The sequence below is a fragment of the Guyanagaster necrorhizus genome (assembly GCF_019112545.1).
Source record: "Guyanagaster necrorhizus MCA 3950 unplaced genomic scaffold BT62scaffold_4, whole genome shotgun sequence".
NCBI classification, from domain to species: domain Eukaryota; kingdom Fungi; phylum Basidiomycota; class Agaricomycetes; order Agaricales; family Physalacriaceae; genus Guyanagaster; species Guyanagaster necrorhizus.
Window position 1 is genome coordinate 1,318,877 of NW_025064883.1, and position 19,394 is coordinate 1,338,270.

Genomic DNA, 19,394 nt, shown 5'->3' on the forward strand with positions numbered 1-19,394 from the left:
CTTCTTACCACCACCACCACAACGTTGACGCGTTATTCTTCGTCTGCATCTTCGTTTACGTGCCTATAGCCATCTGGACGTCGCCTATATCTGACGCCTATTGCTGGCTTGGCATGCCTTTGAGCCTCATCGTCAATGCCTATTCGACGCCTAGGGCCTATCAGAAGAGCCGTTGCCACGAGTGGGGTATCGCTGGTCCGGACATATCATGATTACTTTCGAGCTGCCACCCCAGGTGCAATATACAATGTCGCCCCTTACTGGTTCTGACATGTTGTAAGGTGGCGTTATTCGTATTCCTCTGGCTTCCCCAAAAGTTATCGGAGTTGCTTCTTCTAGAGGGACTAGAAGGTACGTCCTGCTACGGCTTGCGCGACATCGTTAATAGTGCTTTAGTCATCAAGAGGATTTCTACTCTTTCGCTACATTGACTCTTGATCCAGAAGAACTTCGTGCAAGCCTCAAGAAGTTCCAGAAAGTTGACTGGGATCCTAACATAATAGGACAGCCATTCAACAGTCAAATTGCTTTCATTGGCATTTATGATGGGTGCGTAGCCAAATTTCACTGGATGCAATGTTACCAATCAGGTTTAGTCATGGTGGATCCGCGGTTTCCCAGTACCTCCGTCAAGAACTTCACGGATTATTCGAATCAGTAAAAAAGTCGGACATTCCAGAACTCTATGCCTGGATCCATGAACTTGGGGGCTATTTTAAGCGATTCAGGGGAGGCGCTCTCCAACCATGGATTCATGACCCCAATAATCCTCATGTTTATGACCTTGAAGCGCGCGCCACACAGACCTTTTTCGAAGTAAATCTCCATATCTCTATTTGCTATTTCATCCTTATGTTTTTCCTAGGTCGATCGCAATATGTCTACCGACGAAGTAGCACAGTCTTGCGGTGCCACTGCTTCGGTTGCTCTTCTTCAGTCCATTGATGCCACGGCCACGGCACCATTCTCTGCAAAAACAGTCGCCCTAACTGTTGCTCACTGCGGGTCAGTGTTGAGTAGTCGTATTTCCCATATCCAGATACTGAGAGCTTACAGAGACACGCGGATATTACTTTGTTCTACAGACAGTGCTAAAGTGTTCCGAATGACTGACAAGCATCATGCAGATGCCAGGGTTGAGTCTATACGTCTTCGGCGCATGATGGGATCGTCTTTAATCACGGATTCATTTGGAGAGTCACGGTATGACATTTACTCCTTCATATGTCGAACACGTCAAATATGTCTTATAGATGGATGGGTGCTCTTGAAAACACGCGTGGGTGAGACTTATCCCTGATCGTTCGAACGCTACGCATACTCACCTATTTGTTCAAGATTAGGCGACCTGCAATTCAAAAAATTCGGTGTTACTCCGGAACCAGAAATCAGAACGAAGCTCTTGGAAGGTTGTCATACTTACTACCTTCTTGCTTACTAATTTCTCATTCTAGCTTGCTATAGGAAACAAATGGGCCTATATGGTGCTTGTCTCAGATGGTGTTTCTTCAATACTTTCAGACGATGAAGTTGCGGACTTGGCAAGGGGTGCTCCTGACCCCAAGACCGCTGCTGAGCACATTTTGGCATTTGTGGAAGAGTTAGGTGGTGAGGACAACGCGACGGCACTTGTAGTTCCTTTGGCAGGGTGGGGCAAGATCACTGGACCCGACAGAACCAAATCCCTTAGGGATTACCGAAGGGAGCAGGCTGGTGCGTAATTCCGACTGCGGACGAGTTGTCGTGTGATTGACGATCCCTACGTAGTTGGGAGTGAACGGCTTAGGAAAATGTAACTCAAATCACTGCCTTTCTTGCAATGTCCCTAGCTAGATCTGTAACCGGTCGCCTTGATGGGAGCAAGCTTACCATTTCATGGCAAAGACAACATGTCACCGGAAAAGCCATGGCCAGGTGTGGGATCTCAATGTTGACGCGTTTGTTCGGGTGAAATGATACAGCTTGAAGTTGCTGCCCCGCGATACCCCCTGCCATAGTATACGCCCTTCTGTTCTATCCACTTCCCTCCCCGTTCACAATGATCTCACACCTCGTCGTCTGGATGTTGAGGTACATCTCATACCATTGCAGCAGTTGGAAACATTTTCGCCTACTAGAGATGGACACGTTAATGGACCGGATCCAACGCTTCTGCACGCCCACCGTCTGGTTATTACAGTTTGGAAGTAAGCTGTCGCATTCTTTCTGTTGTATTTATTCGTCGAAAGTCGTGGTTTGTTTCATATTCAATATATATCGTTAATCGACATTTCCTCATCCTCCAGAACTGGTTCACTAGCTACCAACTAGACACCATCGCCTATTGCCGGCGATCTTAACCGAAGCTCAGTCCATTACGAAGTGAACATTTCGGCTCTTTACAGCCTGTTCCGGGTGCGTTGTGCTCAATTTATGAATCTAACTATTTCTTTTTCGCGTAGAATCCGTTTCTTCTCGTTTGATCTCGTTGATCTTCAGTTGAGCTTTTCTATCGGGATTGATCTCACGTGCCGCTTCCCTTGGTGTCCTTCTCGTTGCTAGTGTTGTTGGAAATATATACCGTTGTCTCCATCTGTGAACGACTTCGCGCCTCTCGAATACCAAAGTCATAATTTCACCGACGGATGCTTGTGATACAAAATTTCAGTAACCTCATAACTCAACATATGCACGATTCGGACGTAGTTGTGGATTTTGTGCTTTACATACTCATGCATATACATCTCATATTTGTGCTGCAGCGTGACCGTCGGCTCGAGGATCGGAACCTGCCGCCCATACCAGCCTACCAGAGGGATCCTCAAGCTTCTGTATGATCTGACCTCGACCCAACATTGCTCTTCTGAATCCAGTAACGTGTCGTGCGTCATGTCCCATAGCTTAACAGGGTTGGTAAGCAAATAATTGGGCGAGGTTATGAAAAATTCACCTATCAACGCTGCGATTGTCTCAGGCGGGATACCTTCCTCGAAGTAAACCTCGCCGTTGATGTCTCCCGCATTTCCCGTTTCTCGAGTCTGGGTGTCTGGACTGCCAGCTGATATACAGAAACGGGGAGCGTCCAGTGCTTCCTGAGGGGTATACCCGCGTAGTATGTTCAAGAGTACCTGAACGTGGCCTTGGGGCTGGCAATGGATCTCTTCTGAGCTACAGCAAGTCGTGCGTGAAAACGCTGCTCACCTGCATGAAACCACCCATGACACCGAAGCTCAGGAACAGTTCGTCGCCCTTGGTAACCATACATGGTATAATGGTGTGATACGGTCGTTTTCCGCCCTGCCATTCTTCAGAATCGCACTCGCACTTGCCACGATGCATACCTGCAAGGCATTGGGGTGATTCTTCTCCAGCAAGAAGCCACTTCCTCTATTCTGTAGCGTGAAACCACAGCCTTTGGGAACAGCTTCCCGGTTATGAACTGATCAGACGCAGCAACGGCAAGATGCAAACTGTTGTTACCTCCTGTCCCGAATCCTACAGTGAGTGTGAGTTTCATAGCAACTCATTATCAATGTCATGGCACTGTACCAGCATAGTTGCTTTGGATAAAGCTGCATGCGTTTCCCCATTGATCGGTAACTGTACACAGATAAGCACAGTATTTGCTATGATTCAGAACGAAGTAGTCATACCAGAGAAGTAAACCGTATCCGAAGATGCAAATGGGTTACCCTGAATTTGTATGGTTCGCATGAAAGGGAGAACGATACCGAGTCATTACGCACATGCACCACCTTCGGGTTAGTCTTCGTGGGGTCGATGAGCTTAGCTCTTGACGTGAGATAGTCCTAGAAAATATCATCCAGGACACACTACGGGAACACAGAAAATTCACCAACTTTGCTCAGTAGTTCTTTCGTAGGGATGTGTCGTGTATCTGGATCAGTTACATACCATTGACTGTCTATAGCGACATCAACAGCCGCCAGCATGAACAAACCAGGAGAATTTTACCTGAAAAAGCGAGTCTAGACACGGGGGTGAACACTCATGTCGTCGTGATAGTAAGGATGAAGACACGAACCGCAAGGCCTCAACGAGTACGTGCAGGTACTCTGGAGAATTATGTTCCATCTCCGACAAAGGTTTGATAATGCCTTGCTCTTGCAGGCTCTCAAGGATACCGAGGGCAATTAGAGCGGTTAATCCTACAAGACCAGCATGTCAAATCATGCATCTCAGCAAGAGAATAGCGCTATTGACCTTGTCCATTAGGTGGGCACTGAAACAAAGGGGTGTTAGTGTCCTGACTTGATAACAAGTACTCTTGTTACCTCGTAGACCGACATTTCGTTAGCATAAGTGTACTTCAAAGGCTCAACAAAAGAAGTTTCGTGTTTGGAGAGATCATCAAGCTCCATCAACCCTCCTCGGCTTTGGATCAACTCCACAATGGCCGAAGCGATTCTGCCTTTATAAAAACCATCTTTTCCACGGGCAGCAACTTCGCGAAACGTTTTGGCAAGATTAGGGAGAGTGACTATTTGGCCTGGAAGTGGTGCCTTTCCATTCAAAAGCATCTCATCACCATTGGGAGACGCATTCTTGATGAGGTTCTGGCCAACGCAAATTAGCCCGCATAACGATCGAAGGCAGTAAAGGCATACCTCAGATCTCTGCCACTGTATACGCCGTCACTCCTCTGAAGATTATTTTGAATGGCTCTCACTTACGCTATAGCTGTGGATCTCTGAAACAGGGACACTAGAAACAACTTTAGAAGGTCAGAGGATAGAGATATCAGACTTACCCTTCCTCTGCTAGTCTAATGGCGGGTTCCAGTACGTCTGCCACGGTAAGCTTTCCACTCCCAAAGGTCTCTACGGTATCGACCCATGCGGCGGCAGCACCTGCATTTGATGTCAGAATCATTTGTCTTTTTGGCACGCGGCAGCAACTGACCGGGAACGGTTACAGAGTTGATATCAGAGGCCGGTATCCACCCGGTTAGCCCTCGTTGTTGTACATACTCGAGTGTGAGTTTCTGAGGGGACCGGCCAGATCCGTTCAAAGCTTTTACCTGCTTGGTTTTTGCATCATAAAACAAGCAGAACGCATCTCTATCATTTTGATAAGGTGCTACCCTTTCGGACAATATACGGAATGGTGATAATCACCCTCCGATTCCACAGCAGCTGGGTTCAGTCACATTCAAGGCAGCTGAGGTCGCGACGGCCGCGTCCGCTAATGAAGTATTAGGTATTAGCCAGTGATGAGGGGAAATGAGAACAGTGGATCACACCGGCATTTCCGCCTTTCCTCAAGATCTCCAACCCAGCCTCAGTAGCTAAAGGTTGAGAAGAAGATACTATGCCTTTCGTGCCGTATACGACAGAACGGCGACTTGGAAAACGAGCCAACACAGTAGTGGGCTTTGCAACCTTGGACCAGTCAATTTTTACAGGGAAGGACATCGTGGAATAAGAGACAGAAGTGAAGACGGAAGGCCTTCATATTCCGCTGTGCCGGCGGGTAATACTGATGAAATCCCATGGTCGTACCGGTGCGAGGATTATTTCTGCGATTTGGTCAAGATAAGATAACGGCTTCCTTTTTTTGGATCTTCATTCCTCGCCATCATGTCTCTTCAAGAAAAGGTGCAAACAGTTGCACAAGAGTTCCAAATGCTCCAGGCTGATATGGCCAAGGTCGTGGAGGCCAGAGAGAAATTGGGCACTCAACAATCCGAGAATGAGCTCGTGAAGAAAGTCTGTCTACCCTTTGGCGCGAGTTGTACCGTGTATGAATGGCCGTCTCCCCCAGGAATTCGCCAAACTCACGCCATCGAATGCGGTGTATAAACTCATTGGGCCCGTACTTGTGAAGCAGGACCAGGCAGAGGCGAAGAGCAACGTTAATACACGGCTAGACTTTATCAAGGGTGAAATGTCCGCTTTTACTTCTGTTGTGCCGGCGCACCGCTGACCTTGCATAGAAAACGAGTCGAGGCCCAAATACAGGACATTGAGGCCAAGTCGGAGCAGAAGAAAAGAGAAGTACGTGTAGTTCTCATACGGCATTGCTAGCAACCTTTACATGATTTGCAGTTTGCCGCTGCACAGACCGCTCTCCAACAACAACAGCAAAATCTAGAAGCAACAACAACGGCATAATGCTTTTACCTCTCTCCCTGTAGCACCTCTTCCTGTATCTATATTGCCTGAATGAATCTTTCGTCCCTACTTTTTCGTAGGTTGTGGTGATAGCTGTTGTGATTGTTCCAGCAAAATATTGGCCTTCTTCAACTCTCGTTCTGCCTCGGGGCTCTTCACCACTGTCTCTAGTTTGAACCGTTTTCTAGCTGACACAGGCGGGCAATTGCGGATGATAACGACATCGTCCTGGCGCAGTTCTTTCGAATGATGAAGTGAACAGCACCCAAAGAAAAAAGGCGCGGCGAACCGTTGTTTGGGTCATGCGTGAGATATTTTTTCGTCCGTTCGATAACCTGGCGAAGATTCAGTCAAGACCTCCCGCCCAGATACAAAGAATGCACCTTTCCCGTCACTCGATGGGTCATCCACCTCGACACTGTCACCGTGGCTGTCTTGTTCATGAAGCCAACCTTGGTGACAATTCCCTGCAATGCCATGGGAGGCATGGCTAGCTAGTATAGAAAGCGTGCAGTGACGGGCAGACTGGAGATAAATTGTCCGGCAGCTCAAAAAGTTCGCTCGCATCACATAATCGGCATTGCATCATCATATTGTATTTCAAAGTCCCAAGTAATTATTAGTGGTACTGAGTGGTATGTAGTATAATGTAATCTGTCTACCTGCTGATGTTGTGCAAAGATCCTGAATGTGTAAAAATACAGTCGTGAGGGATACCATTTGCTGAGATAAAATTACTATGCCAGGCCCTGATGTGATTTTTCAAGCAGCAGTCTTATCAGACTCTTTTGAACATGACACCGGCAGTTTTTTGGTTAGTGCATACTTCGATTTCATTCGAAGAATATGACCGTATCTACAAATGTCACGTGAATGCCGATTGATATTGGAATAGGAGGACAAGCCCGCACTTTAAGAATAGCAGAGGTAGCGGAACCATGGCAAGCGCGACGAATCCCAAAAGCGACGACGCCCAGCGAGGATCGAGGGCGGTATACATCTGGGTGGCAAATAGCTTGCAACAAATATTAGCAAGCTACGAAAGAGCCAAACAATGAAAAGGAAGACAGCTTACAGGGAAAGCAGCACCAAACAGACTACGGCAAACAGTATTGGCAGCGAGGGCCGAAGCAGCAATCATCAAGTATGTATCTGAGACTTGAATCAGACGATGTGCGGCAAGGAAAGAAATGTACAACATACCAATGATGTAGTTGAAGAAACTCAACTGTACAAGAGTTCAGATCTTCAGACATTGTCAAGTTGGCAGACAAATTGGATACTTACAAATATCCAGCTGATGGAGAACCCCATAACATATCCAGCCATCAAGGGTGCCCAGTAGGATATCGATGGAAACTTAAAATGACGTCGATCAGTAACTTTCTCTGACCATTTGCACAACGGCTTACTGAGGTCCAACCAAACCAAAAGAATGACACAGCGAACAACGGAGAGGCAAAAAGGGCCATGTGCAAACGATATTCCGGTGCAACAGGCCCTGGAGCACATCGAGCTACTTCCTTCTCGTAACGGGGATTCCAGATTAGGAGGTACTATGTAGCTAAAAGCATTAGAAGAGAACGGGGGCAAGCGTATAAGATCAGCGCACCCCTATGACAGCTGTAATACCACCAAACATTATGGGTAAAAACATAAGACCAGAGACGCCCGCGTTGAAGCCATGACCCTCGGTGAAGACGATGGGATATGCTTCAAAGAGAAGGTAAAGACATCCATAGACGAACTGCTAGAATGTGAGATTAGTTGTGCGACAAAAGAGCTAGCACGCACACTAAGATATAATGTGCTAGCCATAAGCATGGGCTCCTGGAAAAGAATCTTGAATGGCCTGGCGAGAACGTGCTCAACTTGCTGGGCCAATGTCTTTGTGTCCTTTTCCATTGGCGCATAATATCTATCATCGCCGGTTTCTTTCCTCATTTTCTTCGCTTTTTTGACGAGAAGAATGGGTCTGGTGAAGGCAATTAATCCTTAGGTACCCGAGTCCAGAGTAAGTATGCGTACCGGTAGGTTTCCGGAATTGCCACAATAATTAATATCCAGCAGATTCCAGCCTGAACGCGGATTAGTCTACGGATGATTGTATGTCTGTGATTACTAACGAAGATGGTTAAGACCCAGAAAACCCAACGCCAGGATACACCTAGAAGCTTGGTCAGATGGCTCCTGCCAACTTAAGAATAACTGAACTTACCCGCTACAGATATATATCCCGCAACTGTAGGTCCTAATGCAGGGCCGGCAAAGGGGGCTACCGTGAATATTGCAAGGGCCTTTCCTCGTGTTCGAGCATCCCATATATCAGAGATGATAGCCCTATTGAGGCGTCAGTTACGGCTGCAATGCGCACATCGTATGAGCGTACCCAGAATTCGTCAAAGGACAGGCAGCGAACGTTCCCCCTATGAAACGGAAGACGAGCAGCGAGGCAGTATTTTTAGCCAAGGCCATCCCGATCTGGAAGCACTATTTTTGCAACCTTGAGAAGGGAAGGATCGGATGACAATCTTCATACGCACTACATAGACAATGAATGCCACGATGAAGATGGGTCGACGTCCGAACTCTTCAGAGAGAGGTCCCCATATGATAGGCCTACTCAATGAGTGAGTGGATGGGCGCAAGTAAATCAATAAATACATACCCTACACAGTATCCTGCGACGAACAGGGAGATCATGAGAGTCGCAACCTCCGTTGATAAGCCGAATTCTTCTATGACTTGTTCAACAATCCCAGACGCTGAGATCAGGACAGTGAACATTGGAAACACAAGAAGAAGGCACAGAGAGAGCATACGGGCAGAACTCGCGAACGTACTAAACGGAAAAATGGCTCAACGGCGAACACAAAAAGCAAATGAGGTACACACGCGTTAAGCAATAGGACACCGCCTAGGATGGTCACAGACCATTTATGGGTTACTGACCAATACTAGAAAACCAAACATTATCAGATTGACCAAGGGCACGCTTCAAAAAACATACCTGTGGATCTTCGGAGGGGTCAAGAGTCACAAGAAATGGGTCAGCACCATTCTTTTCAGATGGTTGGACTTGTATTGTCTCTACAACATCAGGTAGCTGCTGGTCAGGCTGGAGCGTCCTGGTATCGTCGAAACTGGAGGCTCGTGTGTTCATGACGGCAAAGGAAGGAGGAGGGATCGCAGAAAGAGAAAAGAGGGTGGGTATTATATCTTTCCACAGATATTGCAATCATCTCTGACTAAGTCAGCGAGCGCACTCTGGATGTTTCCTTTTCTGGATAACTCCGCCCGGTTTTCTTTTTCTATGACGCATAGAATGTGACTAAAACGTGGTTTTGCCCTGCCGCTGGCTACCTTGGGAATGCGACGTCGTCGGCCTCGAATGTCAACCCATTTGCGGATGGAGCTACTTTGTTTCAGTCCCATCGTACGTCTGCATCCTTGCACTGGGAGCCACCTCTGCTAACATTCATCCTTTTGGTTATCAGTCCTGCCGCACTGGTCCCTTAAAGTGGTGATCCTGAGCGACACTAGGCCTAGCGATAACAGATGATCTGTATCAGATTCATAGCAACTACGAAAACTGCCTTATGTGGTCGGCATGTAGATTCCGACTAGCGGATGCTGCGGTTGAAATTATGCAATAAAATATGTCTACAATGTGCTACAGTGATTATGAATGAGGTACAGTACTCCATACACGGTCCGTGGATTCCAAAACAATCCTAGTCTACATCGTCATGCTGCAGAACTGTCAGATTCTTTCGTCCGAGAAGAGGCCGGGAGCGGAGCGGTATGTTCCACGGGAGCATACTTCGACCTGGCACGAAGTCTGGCCCCATACCTAATAGCGATGAGGACAGGACTTATTGAGTGGACACTACGCACTTTATGAAAATAAAAGGTATGGGAACCATGGCCAGGGCTACGAAGCCTACCAAGGAGGACGCCCATCGTGGAGTCAAGGCCTCGTACATCTGATTGGCAAATTGCTACGAGATGTGTAAGATCCACTGAGCAAAAAGTATGATAAAGGTATATACGGGAAATGCTGCACCGAAAAGGCTACGACAGATAGTGTTGGCTGCTAGTGCTGACGCTGCGATACCGAGATACGTGTCTGGTGTTGCAATTCAGAAATTAGAATGCAGATGTCTCGGGAAACGCATACGACTTACCTATGATATAGTTAAAGAAGCTTAACTGTAGCGACGTTGGTAACAAATCTAATGCGGTCCGTATACTTGAAGCACTCACAAATATTCCCATGATTGAAAAGCCTATCAGGGCGCCAGACAACAATGGCGACCAATATGTTACGTCCGGATAGCTGGAATACGATGGGTTCAAATCAATATTGACCACAAGACAATATTTCATAAGGAAGGCACCTTGTCCATCTGTACGCGAAGAGAGACTTATGTCAAAAGAGGGAAAGGTCAACAACACTGCGGGTACTTACCCGAACCAAAAAAAAGATATTGCAAAGAGCGGCGAGGCATATAGGGACATAGTCAGGCGATGTTCCGGTGGAACAGGATGAGGACTAAATTGTTCCATGAGCCGCTCATATTGGGGATTGAAAATTGCCAGATACTGTCCCAAGAGTGAACAAAAAGTAGCTTGGATATGGGCATGGAGGTACATACAACGACGACAGCGCTGGCGGCGCCAATGAGGATTGGGAGGAATGCAAGGCCGGTGATCCCGGCGCTAAAATGATGTCCTTTTGTGAAGACGATAGGATACGCCTCAAAGAGCAGGTATAGGCAGCCATAGACGAACTACGGGTCGGTGAGCACGCAAGAGTGTAGGTGATGTATCATTAACTTACGCTCATATAAATTGTGCTAGCAATGAGCATAGGTTCTTGTACCAGGATTTTAAAGGGCCTGGCTAAGACATGCTCTACCTGTTGCGCCATGGTCTTTGTATCTCTTTCCATTGGCGCGTAGTATCGATCATCTCCAGTTTCTTTCCTCAATCTGCGAGCCTTCCATACTCGAAGGAGAGGCCTAGTGAAGAAGTCAAACACGATCCACATGTTATAAAATGGCAGGATCATTACTTGTAGGTCTCCGGAATCATTATAAGGATAAGTATCCAGCAAACACCGGCCTGGTTCCGTAATCAGACAAATTTGAGAAATGAACGTGGTAGCACTTACAAAGATGGTCAAAACCCAGAACAGCCAGCGCCATGACGCGCCTATAATTGCGTGTTAGACAGCTTACGAGAAGCTAATAAACTCTTCCTACCGCCAACTGAGATGAACCCGGAAACGATGGGACCCAAGGAGGGCCCTGCAAATGGAGCAATAACGAAGACGGCTAGCGCCTTTCCACGATCCTTATCACCCCACATATCTGATATAATAGCCCTAAAAGCCGTCCAGTCGTCAATTCATGGCATATAGAACGTCTGGATTTCCACATACCCAGAGTTGGTCAGAGGTCCAGACGCGAAGATACCACCAAGAAAGCGGAATACCAGCAGAGATGCTGTGTTCTGTGATAGAGCCATGCCAATTTGAAAACACTGACGGCTGTGTGAGAACGTGAACAGACACGGTCAGAAGAACGACACGATTTACCATGTACACAAAAAACGTGACAATAAATATAGGCCGTCTTCCAAACTCTTCTGATAGAGGCCCCCATAGAATAGGCCTTCACGAGCTTTCAGTTGAGTCACACTCAAACAATGAAATTAACAAACCCAACACAAAATCCCGCTACGAAGAGGGATATTACGAGCACACCAACTTGCTCGGAGAATGTATATTTTTCCATTAACCTGGGCAAAATTCCTGATGCTTGAAAACAAATGAGATGAAACACATGCACACGTCTAAAATAGTAGCTCACGAGCGGAACTTGCAAACGTTCTGATGGAGAGATGAGACGTGTTACAAATATAATGAGGCCGATGACTTACGCGTTCAATACCAATATACCACCTAGAATCGTGATAGACCACCTCTTTAGGCGCGACCAGCTCTAATTTGTAAATCTTAAAGGTGATTAGGTAGGTGGCATTATAAGAGACGAACATCAGGATTCTCAGGCTCGTCTGGATCCAAAGTGACGAGAAACGGGTCTGCATTGACCTTTTTCTCGACCACCACGCTTGGTACAGTTTCATCGTGAAGGGTGCTCGCGTCTCCAAGAGTCAGGGTAGTTGTTGTAGGATGGTAATGCAGAGCATATGTAGCCATATTGGACGGAGAAGTGGAACGAGATCAACCCAGACGAAAGATGGTACAGTTATATACCAAGGGCCAGGAACGGCGGGCAAAACCCATATTTTGTTTTCCGCATATTGTAGATGCGCTTTGATTGTAGCAAGGCGCTGCCAAGTATTGGTCGGAAGTATTACTGATGGAGAGAGTACAAGAAAATCCGACTCGGGCTGGGCGCTTTAGTTTTGCACAGCCACACAATTCAGTCATCAGTAAATCGGATCGGCTGCCTTCACTACGCTACACGTTGAATGGACTTTACCGCAATTTACAAACAATCTGCATCGCTCGTCGCATTCAGCTCCGCCGGGAACTTGATCCTCACTGCTGCTCAGGACAGACTCATCGTACGGCGCACGGATACCTTCCAAATCGTTCGCACCTGTGCTATTGACGCGTCCCCGTCGCCAACCAACGCGTCGCTTCCTCAGCAAAAAACGTTACCCGGCGATAATCGCATTTCCCATGCGGCGTGGTCCTCAGATTCGGAGTATATGCTTGCGGCGTGTGCAAAAAAGGGCGTAGTGCATGTTTATAAGCTTCACGATGAGCAATGGCATGCGCGTGTCGACGCTGGCACTGAAGGTACGTCGTCAGTGCCAATAGCGTCTCGCACGTCGTACATTCCTCACATAGGTCTGGCAAAGGCGGAATGGGCCCCCGATGGACGATCCATTCTTTGTTTTTCGGAATGGGGCGTAAGCACCGTGTCGTCGTCGGTCCTGGCGTGCGCTAAGCCGGTGTTTAGTTGCGAGTCACTATCTGGTCATTGGTCACAGGCTCAGCGACATACATTCAATTTCCTTTGCATCCCGACAGAGGTGCTTAGATCTGCGTTGTCATCTTGCCTTTCTCATCCGCTAATCTCCAGGATATGCGTTCCGGTCGGACGGTCGTTACTTTGTCCTTGCGGAGCGGCATCGATCCAAAGATACAATGGGCCTCTATGATGCTGCTGATCGTTTCAAATTAGCTAGGGTATGTCTCATATTTTATTGCACGTCTGTCTGTCTTTTCAAGTCGAATCTTACGCCAGCACTTTCCTCTGCCGACAACCTCCTTATCATCATTCGTATTGTCCCCGAATGGTAATCACCTTGCAGTGTGGGAGGGTCCTCTTGAGGTTTGCAGTGTCAGCGCGTAGCAACATCACTCTGAATCCTTTATTAGTACAAAATATTTATTCTGACTTTGGCTGGTGACGTTCTTGCAACATTCAACCCTGATCCGGACCCAGGTTTTGGTGTCCGTAATGTTGCCTGGCATCCCTCCGGCAACTTTCTGATTGTTGGAGGTTGGGACGACAAGGCAAGTTTCTTAATTGAGTATGAGCGTATAGACAACTCTCTAAGCATTCGACAGGTGCATATTCTTGACAGCCTTAGTTGGTCGCCCATACGTACCTTGGAGCTTTCAAGCCGAATACCACCTGGCGTGGTATGCTTAGTTTTACTTCCAAAAACATGCTCTGATCAACTCAACCGTAGAACGTGTGGCGGGAACCTGCCGACTGGTTAACGACGACTGGGGGTCGAGGCTTTTTGTCATGTAGGCCTGTCTATCCTTGAAGGGTCTCTCTGTTATTCTCAACATTTTAGATGAAAAACTCCCTTCCCCTCATTCGATTACGCTAACTAAACCTGATCATACTAAACCCAATCCCAAAAGCGGTGTCATCCAAATGGAATGGAATCTGACTGGTAGCTTTCTTCTGGTACGCTTTGGTGCGTTTTGCCCCATTTTACCCCGAGTCGCATATTTATTCACATGTAACAACAGAAACAACGCCGACGATTATGCATATTTTTGATTTCCCCGCTCCTGATGCGGCTTTCGTGCCACGTCTACGGAGTCTACTTATACATTCCCGCCCAGTGAGGAGTGCGAAGTGGAATCCGAAACGCAAAGGTTGCTTGGCAGTCTGTTGCGGGAGCCCTAGTCTGTACATTTGGAGCGACGAATGGGTCGGGGAGAGTGGAACTGAAGAGGAAATAGCGGAATGTGTAGGCGTACCCGCAAGTATGCTATCTCTTTGATTATCAAAAGCTCTCCGTTCATCCATTTTATAGAGAACTTTGACGCTCGTGATCTTCGGTGGGCGCCAGATGGTAAAGGACTGATTCTACTTGACAAAGAAACCTTCTGTTGTTCATTCGAGGTCGAGGATGACGCATGATATGAAGCCATATCTTGTAATATTAGCCACCGCTTGACTTTCCTTTTTGCCATTGTCTCTAATTTTTACTCTCACGGTTTGAGTGATTGTTAACTCGCCAATCTATAAAATCTCGAAATTGGGTTACACCGTGACTACAACGTTTTAACCCAGCTCAACAGATCACTGTTAAGTTCGTCCTTCTTATCCCAAACTACCCAATGTCCACTGGCATACTCATGAACAGTCGTATTCTTACAATTATCAACGGTTTCCTTCATGTTGATAGCATTGATAGCTACACTGTCTTTCAATGCACCACCATAGAAGACCGGCTTCGTAATCTGAAGGTTTTCCGCCGGCACAGCTGTAGATGGATGTGATAAACAAAGAAGCTAAATGGAAAGTTCAACACACCTTTGTTATCTTCAGCATCAATTCCTGAGGTCATTATTGTGTACCAATTCAAACAGCTGGCCATACCACCTTCGACCAATTGTTTCTTACGAATGTCCTTCTCCTACGTAAAATGGCAGTCAACAACAAGACTAACCCAGACATCAGACCAACCTCCTCTGTGATGTATGGAGCAAGAGGACCGTAGGACCTGCCACCCCGTAGCAGATACGACTTCAAAGCACCCGTAGGAGCGAAATCGCTGGCTGCCTTGGGATCTCCAGAATGTATGAGTCTTAAGAACGATTCCATGTTTTCTTCGATGATTTTGGGGGCCTCCTCTGACGAGAAGAAAGACCAATATCCGAATATTTCGTATTCAAAGGTGTTCTTAGACTGTGTTGGTGATTATGACCACCGAATCACTGATAAGCAGAGATGGAAGCACATACCAGGACCATAAAATTTTCGTAGTTATTTTCCGTGCTTGGCAACCAATAGCCTACAGCTAAGAAGCCGAATCCGATGAATCGATTGGGGTAGTAGTTGGCGAGACGACCGACAAGCTTGGAGCCCCTTGAAAGAACAATGGGTACAGACCATGGCAATCGGTGAATGAAGAAGAGAACAGACCAGTCATGACCGATGGCGACAACACGGGCTGCATTTTCTGCATCGACCAGCTCTACGAGATCTTTCGTAAGAAGGGTGGATCGAAAGTCTGCAGGATCGGTGGGCTTTGAAGAACCGCCATAGCCAAGGAGATCTGGAACTATGAGTCCGTAGCCCTCATTGATGAAAAAGGGAACCTGGTGTCGCCAGTCGAAGGAGGTGCATGGAAAGCCATGCAAGAAGAGTAAGTAGGGATGGTCATCCTTAGGGAGGGACAGAAAGAAATGGTAGTCATAACCACGAGACGTGGTAAAATCTTTGTAAAGAGAAGGATCCATCGCAATTCGGGGACAAGGTGAAAGTAATGCTGCCTTGATTATATAGATAGCCGACCGTGAGGGCGGGATGCAGCGCTGACAGTAGTAATGAATCTTGTAAATTCCGACAAGGGCTTATAGTGACCAAGGGACACTACTTACTATTGGACTGTTAAGACGAGAAACTGCTTGTATCGTAACCTGTTACATGCATGGAGTGGAAGTATTAACTAATGTGGGCGTAACTTTCATTCCCAGGGTGCTTACCTCCCTGCTACTGTTAAAATTGCGAGGCTGGGCTCAATATACCCTTGCAAACGCGACGCATCAACGTCGAAACATACCAACTTATATACTACAAAATTCCCTCGGAAATGAACACCTGGCTATTGGTGCGGTGCCGGCAAGGAAGTGGATGACGGTCACGGTCTCCAGGGATGTTGAAATACCAGTAGTGTTCGCTGGGCCTTGCTTGGCGCATTGGTGCTTCGTCGGAGATGACTTACTTGTCGTACCATACCATCCCTCTTACCCTCAATAATTGACGACAGGTTCTTCAATTTCTGAAGTAAATAAGGCGTACTTAGAGGAGTGCGTCCCCCGGAAGGACTTATACCTCTCTCATTTTAGGTAGACAATTCGCCTGTAAGTATAGGCCTCGTTGATCAATACTCCCACACAGACCGTGTCCTGGTGTAGTCAGGGTTTGTAGAAGGCATAATATCCGTCGGGTTGAGTCCAACTAAAGTACCAGCACGCCGACGTGGCATCGGCCCGGGAGTCTCTGCCGATTATTGCCGATTGGATTGCCTCTTCAAGCCGAAACCTTCGAGTTCGTCAGTGCCTAACGTAATCACTCATAATCATTTGTTCCTTCTTTCTCCCATGCTATCGCGCTCTATACGGGTCGCCCGTCTCTCTGCCACCCTCAGCAATCGTATAGTTGCTCTTCAATCCCTCAGATACTACCGTGCACCCACCGACAAACGAAATGATTGCAAGCCTACGCCTGATAAAGATCCGGTAGCCAGCAAGGGTAAAGGGAAGGCGCAAGATGACCAGGGAAGAGTGAACAGTGCGGAAAACGAGAAGGATTCGAGTACCCTAAATGCGAAGGAGACCGGTTCCCAGAATTCCGCTCCGTCAGCCCCCAAGGACTCTACCTCTTCTCCAGACAATTCCAGTGAGAAAGACAAGGTAGAAATTCCCAAAGGTCTGGAGGGTTTCTTCCGTCAATATCATAACGAGATCATGCAGGAAAAGGACAAGAAGCGGAATTCACAGGCACAAGCAGATCAGTCCAAAAAACCGGATTCCGACGAGCACAAGCAGGACAACAAGGCTCCTCCGCCTCCACCCGGTGGCAACAACGGCCCCGGATCTAATACCATTATTATGTGGATTGGTGGTCTTATTGCTGCTCATTACCTTCTCAACTCTTCCGGTGTATCTGGCTCCCGCGAGATTACATGGCAGGAATTCCGTACCGCTTTTCTCGACAAAGGCCTCGTGGACAAACTCGTTGTCGTTAACGGACACAAAGTTCGCGTCAAGTTGCACTCAAATGCTACTGGAACCATGTACCCATCCGGTGTCAACATCTCTGGAGACTACTACTTCTCCATCGGCAGCATGGAAGCCTTTGAGCGCAAACTCGACGAAGCCCAACAAGAGCTTGGTATTCCTAGCCACGAGCGCATTCCCGTCGCTTACCATGACGAGGTTTCTACTATCCGCATGATCCTAGAATTCGCGCCCACGATTGCAACGATAGGGTTCCTCTACTGGTTGTCGAGAAGAAGTTCTGGAGGCGGAGGAGGCGGCATTTTCAGCTTTGGGAAGAGTCGTGCTAAGCTGTTTGACAAGGACTCACAAGTCAAGGTCAAGTTCAAGGATGTGGCGGGTATGGATGAAGCGAAGGAAGAGGTCATGGAGTTTGTTCAGTTCTTGAAGGAGCCTGCCAAGTACGAGAAGCTTGGTGCCAAGATCCCTCGAGGAGCCATTTTATCAGGTCCGCCAGGTACTGGTAAGACGTTGCTGGCGAAAGCCACCGCCGGAGAGGCGTCTGTGCCCTTCCTTTCCGTCTCGGGCTCTGAATTCGTCGAGATGTTCGTGGGTGTTGGTTCATCCCGTGTACGTGACCTTTTTGCCTCTGCGAGAAAGTCGGCACCATGTATCATCTTCGTTGATGAGATCGATGCTATCGGAAAGTCTCGAGCACAGGGGGGCAAATTCGGCGGTGGAAATGATGAAAGGGAGTCAACGCTCAATCAGTTGCTAGTGGAGATGGATGGGTTCAGCTCGCAGGAGCACATCGTTGTTCTCGCAGGAACCAATCGTCCAGATGTTCTTGACCCCGCGTTGTTACGTCCTGGTCGATTCGACAGACATATTACCATTGATCGTCCTGACGTCAGCGGCCGCAAGGGTATCTTCCATGTCCACCTTGCTCCATTGAAACTCAGTGAAGAGCTTGCGGAAGATGTTGATGCTCTTGCGCACAAGCTTGCTGTGCTTACCCCCGGTTTCTCTGGCGCGGATGTCGCCAATGTGTGCAATGAAGCGGCTTTGCGTGCGGCCCGTCGTGGCGCTGATGCAGTTGGCAATATCGACTTTGACACTGCCATCGAACGCGTCATTGTCGGCTTGGAGAAGAAGAGCAAGGTGCTCAGTGCAGAGGAGAAGAAGACTGTGTCCTACCATGAAGCTGGACACGCCGTTTGTGGCTGGTTTTTGGAGCATGCAGACCCCATTTTAAAGGTAAGTATCATCCCGCGAGGAGCTGGGGCTTTGGGATATGCGCAAGTGAGTAGTCTCATTATTAAATTCGTATTTAACACTCATAAAAATGCTTTTCAGTACCTGCCACCTGATCGTTATCTTCTATCCACACCTCAAATGAGCGATCGGATCTGTATGACGCTCGGTGGTCGCGTGTCCGAAGAAATCTTCTTTGGCCTCGAGAACATTACAACAGGTGCTCAAGACGATCTGCAAAAGATTACCCGGATGGCTTTCGAGGCATGCGCTAACTATGGTATGAACAATGTCATCGGGCCTGTGAGCTATGGCGGAGATCGTGGAGCCAGGGAAGGATGGACGAAGCCGTTCAGTGAAAAGACTGCGGAGATGCTAGACTTCGAAGTCAGGAAGATGATCACGTACGCCTGCTCTGCCTCTTCGGTTATTTAGTTTGACCATTTTGCAGGACCATGTATGAGCGAACGAGGGCCTTACTGACGGAGCATCGTGAGGATGTAGAGAAGGTAGCCCAGAGGCTGTTAGAAAAGGAAGTCCTGACGCGGTGAGTTCCGTCTCCATGGAGTGATATTGATGCTCATAATAGCTTCAGAGAGGACATGATTGAGCTGCTTGGAAAGCGGCCGTTTATTGGCAAAGCCGATGATATGGACAAATGGCTTGATGAACATGGCGGAGAACGTCCTAAGGTTCCCTTTCCTACGCCTGATCCTGAATCTCCCATTCCTTCACCATCCGTTGCCTCACGGACAGTCGACGAACGAATTTAATGAATTCCCCACGTCTATATT

The 19,394-nt window shown here is 47.7% G+C and overlaps 10 protein-coding genes across 10 annotated transcripts; 5 read left to right on the forward strand and 5 right to left on the reverse strand.

The window, feature by feature from the left end:
• Positions 1–61: 61 nt before the first annotated feature.
• Positions 62–1,917, forward strand: BT62DRAFT_527631 (protein serine/threonine phosphatase 2C). Its single transcript, XM_043181265.1, has 10 exons — positions 62–276; positions 340–351; positions 397–549; positions 597–816; positions 866–1,005; positions 1,057–1,203; positions 1,254–1,283; positions 1,339–1,409; positions 1,465–1,713; positions 1,768–1,917. Exons 1-10 carry the CDS (start codon positions 209–211, stop codon positions 1,794–1,796), a joined length of 1,119 nt encoding a protein of 372 aa, XP_043044140.1. The 5' UTR covers positions 62–208; the 3' UTR covers positions 1,797–1,917.
• Positions 1,648–2,453, forward strand: BT62DRAFT_527647 (uncharacterized protein). Its single transcript, XM_043181266.1, has 4 exons — positions 1,648–1,713; positions 1,768–1,914; positions 1,969–2,186; positions 2,286–2,453. The coding sequence occupies exons 2-4, from the start codon at positions 1,820–1,822 to the stop codon at positions 2,297–2,299; spliced, it is 327 nt and encodes a 108-aa protein (XP_043044141.1). The 5' UTR covers positions 1,648–1,713; positions 1,768–1,819; the 3' UTR covers positions 2,300–2,453.
• Positions 2,454–2,674: 221 nt separating this feature from the next.
• On the reverse strand, positions 2,675–5,655 carry BT62DRAFT_927914 (gamma-glutamyltranspeptidase). Its single transcript, XM_043185386.1, has 19 exons — positions 5,243–5,655; positions 5,118–5,184; positions 4,903–5,060; positions 4,751–4,850; positions 4,674–4,704; positions 4,608–4,622; positions 4,275–4,556; positions 4,204–4,222; positions 4,025–4,148; positions 3,955–3,968; positions 3,840–3,904; positions 3,726–3,788; positions 3,633–3,672; positions 3,529–3,579; positions 3,460–3,474; positions 3,321–3,403; positions 3,181–3,276; positions 2,930–3,125; positions 2,675–2,879 (listed from the first exon to the last, which is right to left on the reverse strand). Exons 1-19 carry the CDS (start codon positions 5,412–5,414, stop codon positions 2,725–2,727), a joined length of 1,746 nt encoding a protein of 581 aa, XP_043044142.1. The 5' UTR covers positions 5,415–5,655; the 3' UTR covers positions 2,675–2,724.
• Positions 5,332–6,197, forward strand: BT62DRAFT_1072686 (Prefoldin beta-like protein). The gene is made up of 4 exons (XM_043178879.1): positions 5,332–5,708; positions 5,764–5,888; positions 5,936–5,996; positions 6,048–6,197. Exons 1-4 carry the CDS (start codon positions 5,580–5,582, stop codon positions 6,111–6,113), a joined length of 381 nt encoding a protein of 126 aa, XP_043044143.1. The 5' UTR covers positions 5,332–5,579; the 3' UTR covers positions 6,114–6,197.
• On the reverse strand, positions 6,180–6,601 carry BT62DRAFT_916985 (nucleic acid-binding protein; the record flags this gene model as incomplete). The annotated part of the gene is made up of 3 exons (XM_043184020.1): positions 6,180–6,352; positions 6,403–6,448; positions 6,497–6,601. 3 exons carry the CDS (start codon positions 6,599–6,601, stop codon positions 6,180–6,182), a joined length of 324 nt encoding a protein of 107 aa, XP_043044144.1.
• An 87-nt stretch (positions 6,602–6,688) lies between these two features.
• BT62DRAFT_1072688 (MFS general substrate transporter) lies at positions 6,689–9,372 on the reverse strand. The gene is made up of 17 exons (XM_043178880.1): positions 9,124–9,372; positions 9,009–9,070; positions 8,936–8,955; positions 8,782–8,878; positions 8,657–8,732; positions 8,503–8,603; positions 8,332–8,453; positions 8,240–8,280; positions 8,142–8,191; positions 7,908–8,088; positions 7,726–7,860; positions 7,526–7,669; positions 7,401–7,472; positions 7,317–7,341; positions 7,189–7,265; positions 7,025–7,128; positions 6,689–6,969 (listed from the first exon to the last, which is right to left on the reverse strand). Exons 1-17 carry the CDS (start codon positions 9,274–9,276, stop codon positions 6,876–6,878), a joined length of 1,554 nt encoding a protein of 517 aa, XP_043044145.1. The 5' UTR covers positions 9,277–9,372; the 3' UTR covers positions 6,689–6,875.
• Positions 9,373–9,742: 370 nt separating this feature from the next.
• BT62DRAFT_962493 (MFS general substrate transporter) lies at positions 9,743–12,500 on the reverse strand. The gene is made up of 18 exons (XM_043188646.1): positions 12,175–12,500; positions 12,060–12,121; positions 11,990–12,009; positions 11,841–11,937; positions 11,716–11,791; positions 11,560–11,660; positions 11,381–11,502; positions 11,290–11,330; positions 11,191–11,240; positions 10,957–11,137; positions 10,772–10,906; positions 10,585–10,718; positions 10,514–10,522; positions 10,380–10,452; positions 10,301–10,325; positions 10,166–10,242; positions 10,011–10,114; positions 9,743–9,966 (listed from the first exon to the last, which is right to left on the reverse strand). Exons 1-18 carry the CDS (start codon positions 12,337–12,339, stop codon positions 9,861–9,863), a joined length of 1,578 nt encoding a protein of 525 aa, XP_043044146.1. The 5' UTR covers positions 12,340–12,500; the 3' UTR covers positions 9,743–9,860.
• Positions 12,501–12,568: 68 nt separating this feature from the next.
• BT62DRAFT_984988 (YVTN repeat-like/Quino protein amine dehydrogenase) lies at positions 12,569–14,850 on the forward strand. Its single transcript, XM_043189900.1, has 11 exons — positions 12,569–12,948; positions 13,000–13,061; positions 13,112–13,184; positions 13,235–13,341; positions 13,400–13,486; positions 13,534–13,671; positions 13,726–13,800; positions 13,851–13,911; positions 13,962–14,087; positions 14,143–14,382; positions 14,433–14,850. Exons 1-11 carry the CDS (start codon positions 12,615–12,617, stop codon positions 14,537–14,539), a joined length of 1,410 nt encoding a protein of 469 aa, XP_043044147.1. The 5' UTR covers positions 12,569–12,614; the 3' UTR covers positions 14,540–14,850.
• BT62DRAFT_927919 (alpha/beta-hydrolase) lies at positions 14,621–16,079 on the reverse strand. The gene is made up of 6 exons (XM_043185387.1): positions 16,006–16,079; positions 15,548–15,939; positions 15,367–15,490; positions 15,089–15,310; positions 14,936–15,038; positions 14,621–14,885 (listed from the first exon to the last, which is right to left on the reverse strand). The coding sequence occupies exons 2-6, from the start codon at positions 15,862–15,864 to the stop codon at positions 14,674–14,676; spliced, it is 978 nt and encodes a 325-aa protein (XP_043044148.1). The 5' UTR covers positions 15,865–15,939; positions 16,006–16,079; the 3' UTR covers positions 14,621–14,673.
• Positions 16,080–17,238: 1,159 nt separating this feature from the next.
• BT62DRAFT_885167 (ATP-dependent metallopeptidase Hfl) lies at positions 17,239–19,373 on the forward strand (the record flags this gene model as incomplete). Its single annotated transcript, XM_043182816.1, has 4 exons — positions 17,239–18,648; positions 18,703–19,004; positions 19,052–19,147; positions 19,196–19,373. The coding sequence occupies 4 exons, from the start codon at positions 17,239–17,241 to the stop codon at positions 19,371–19,373; spliced, it is 1,986 nt and encodes a 661-aa protein (XP_043044149.1).
• Between the last annotated feature and the right edge of the window lie 21 nt (positions 19,374–19,394).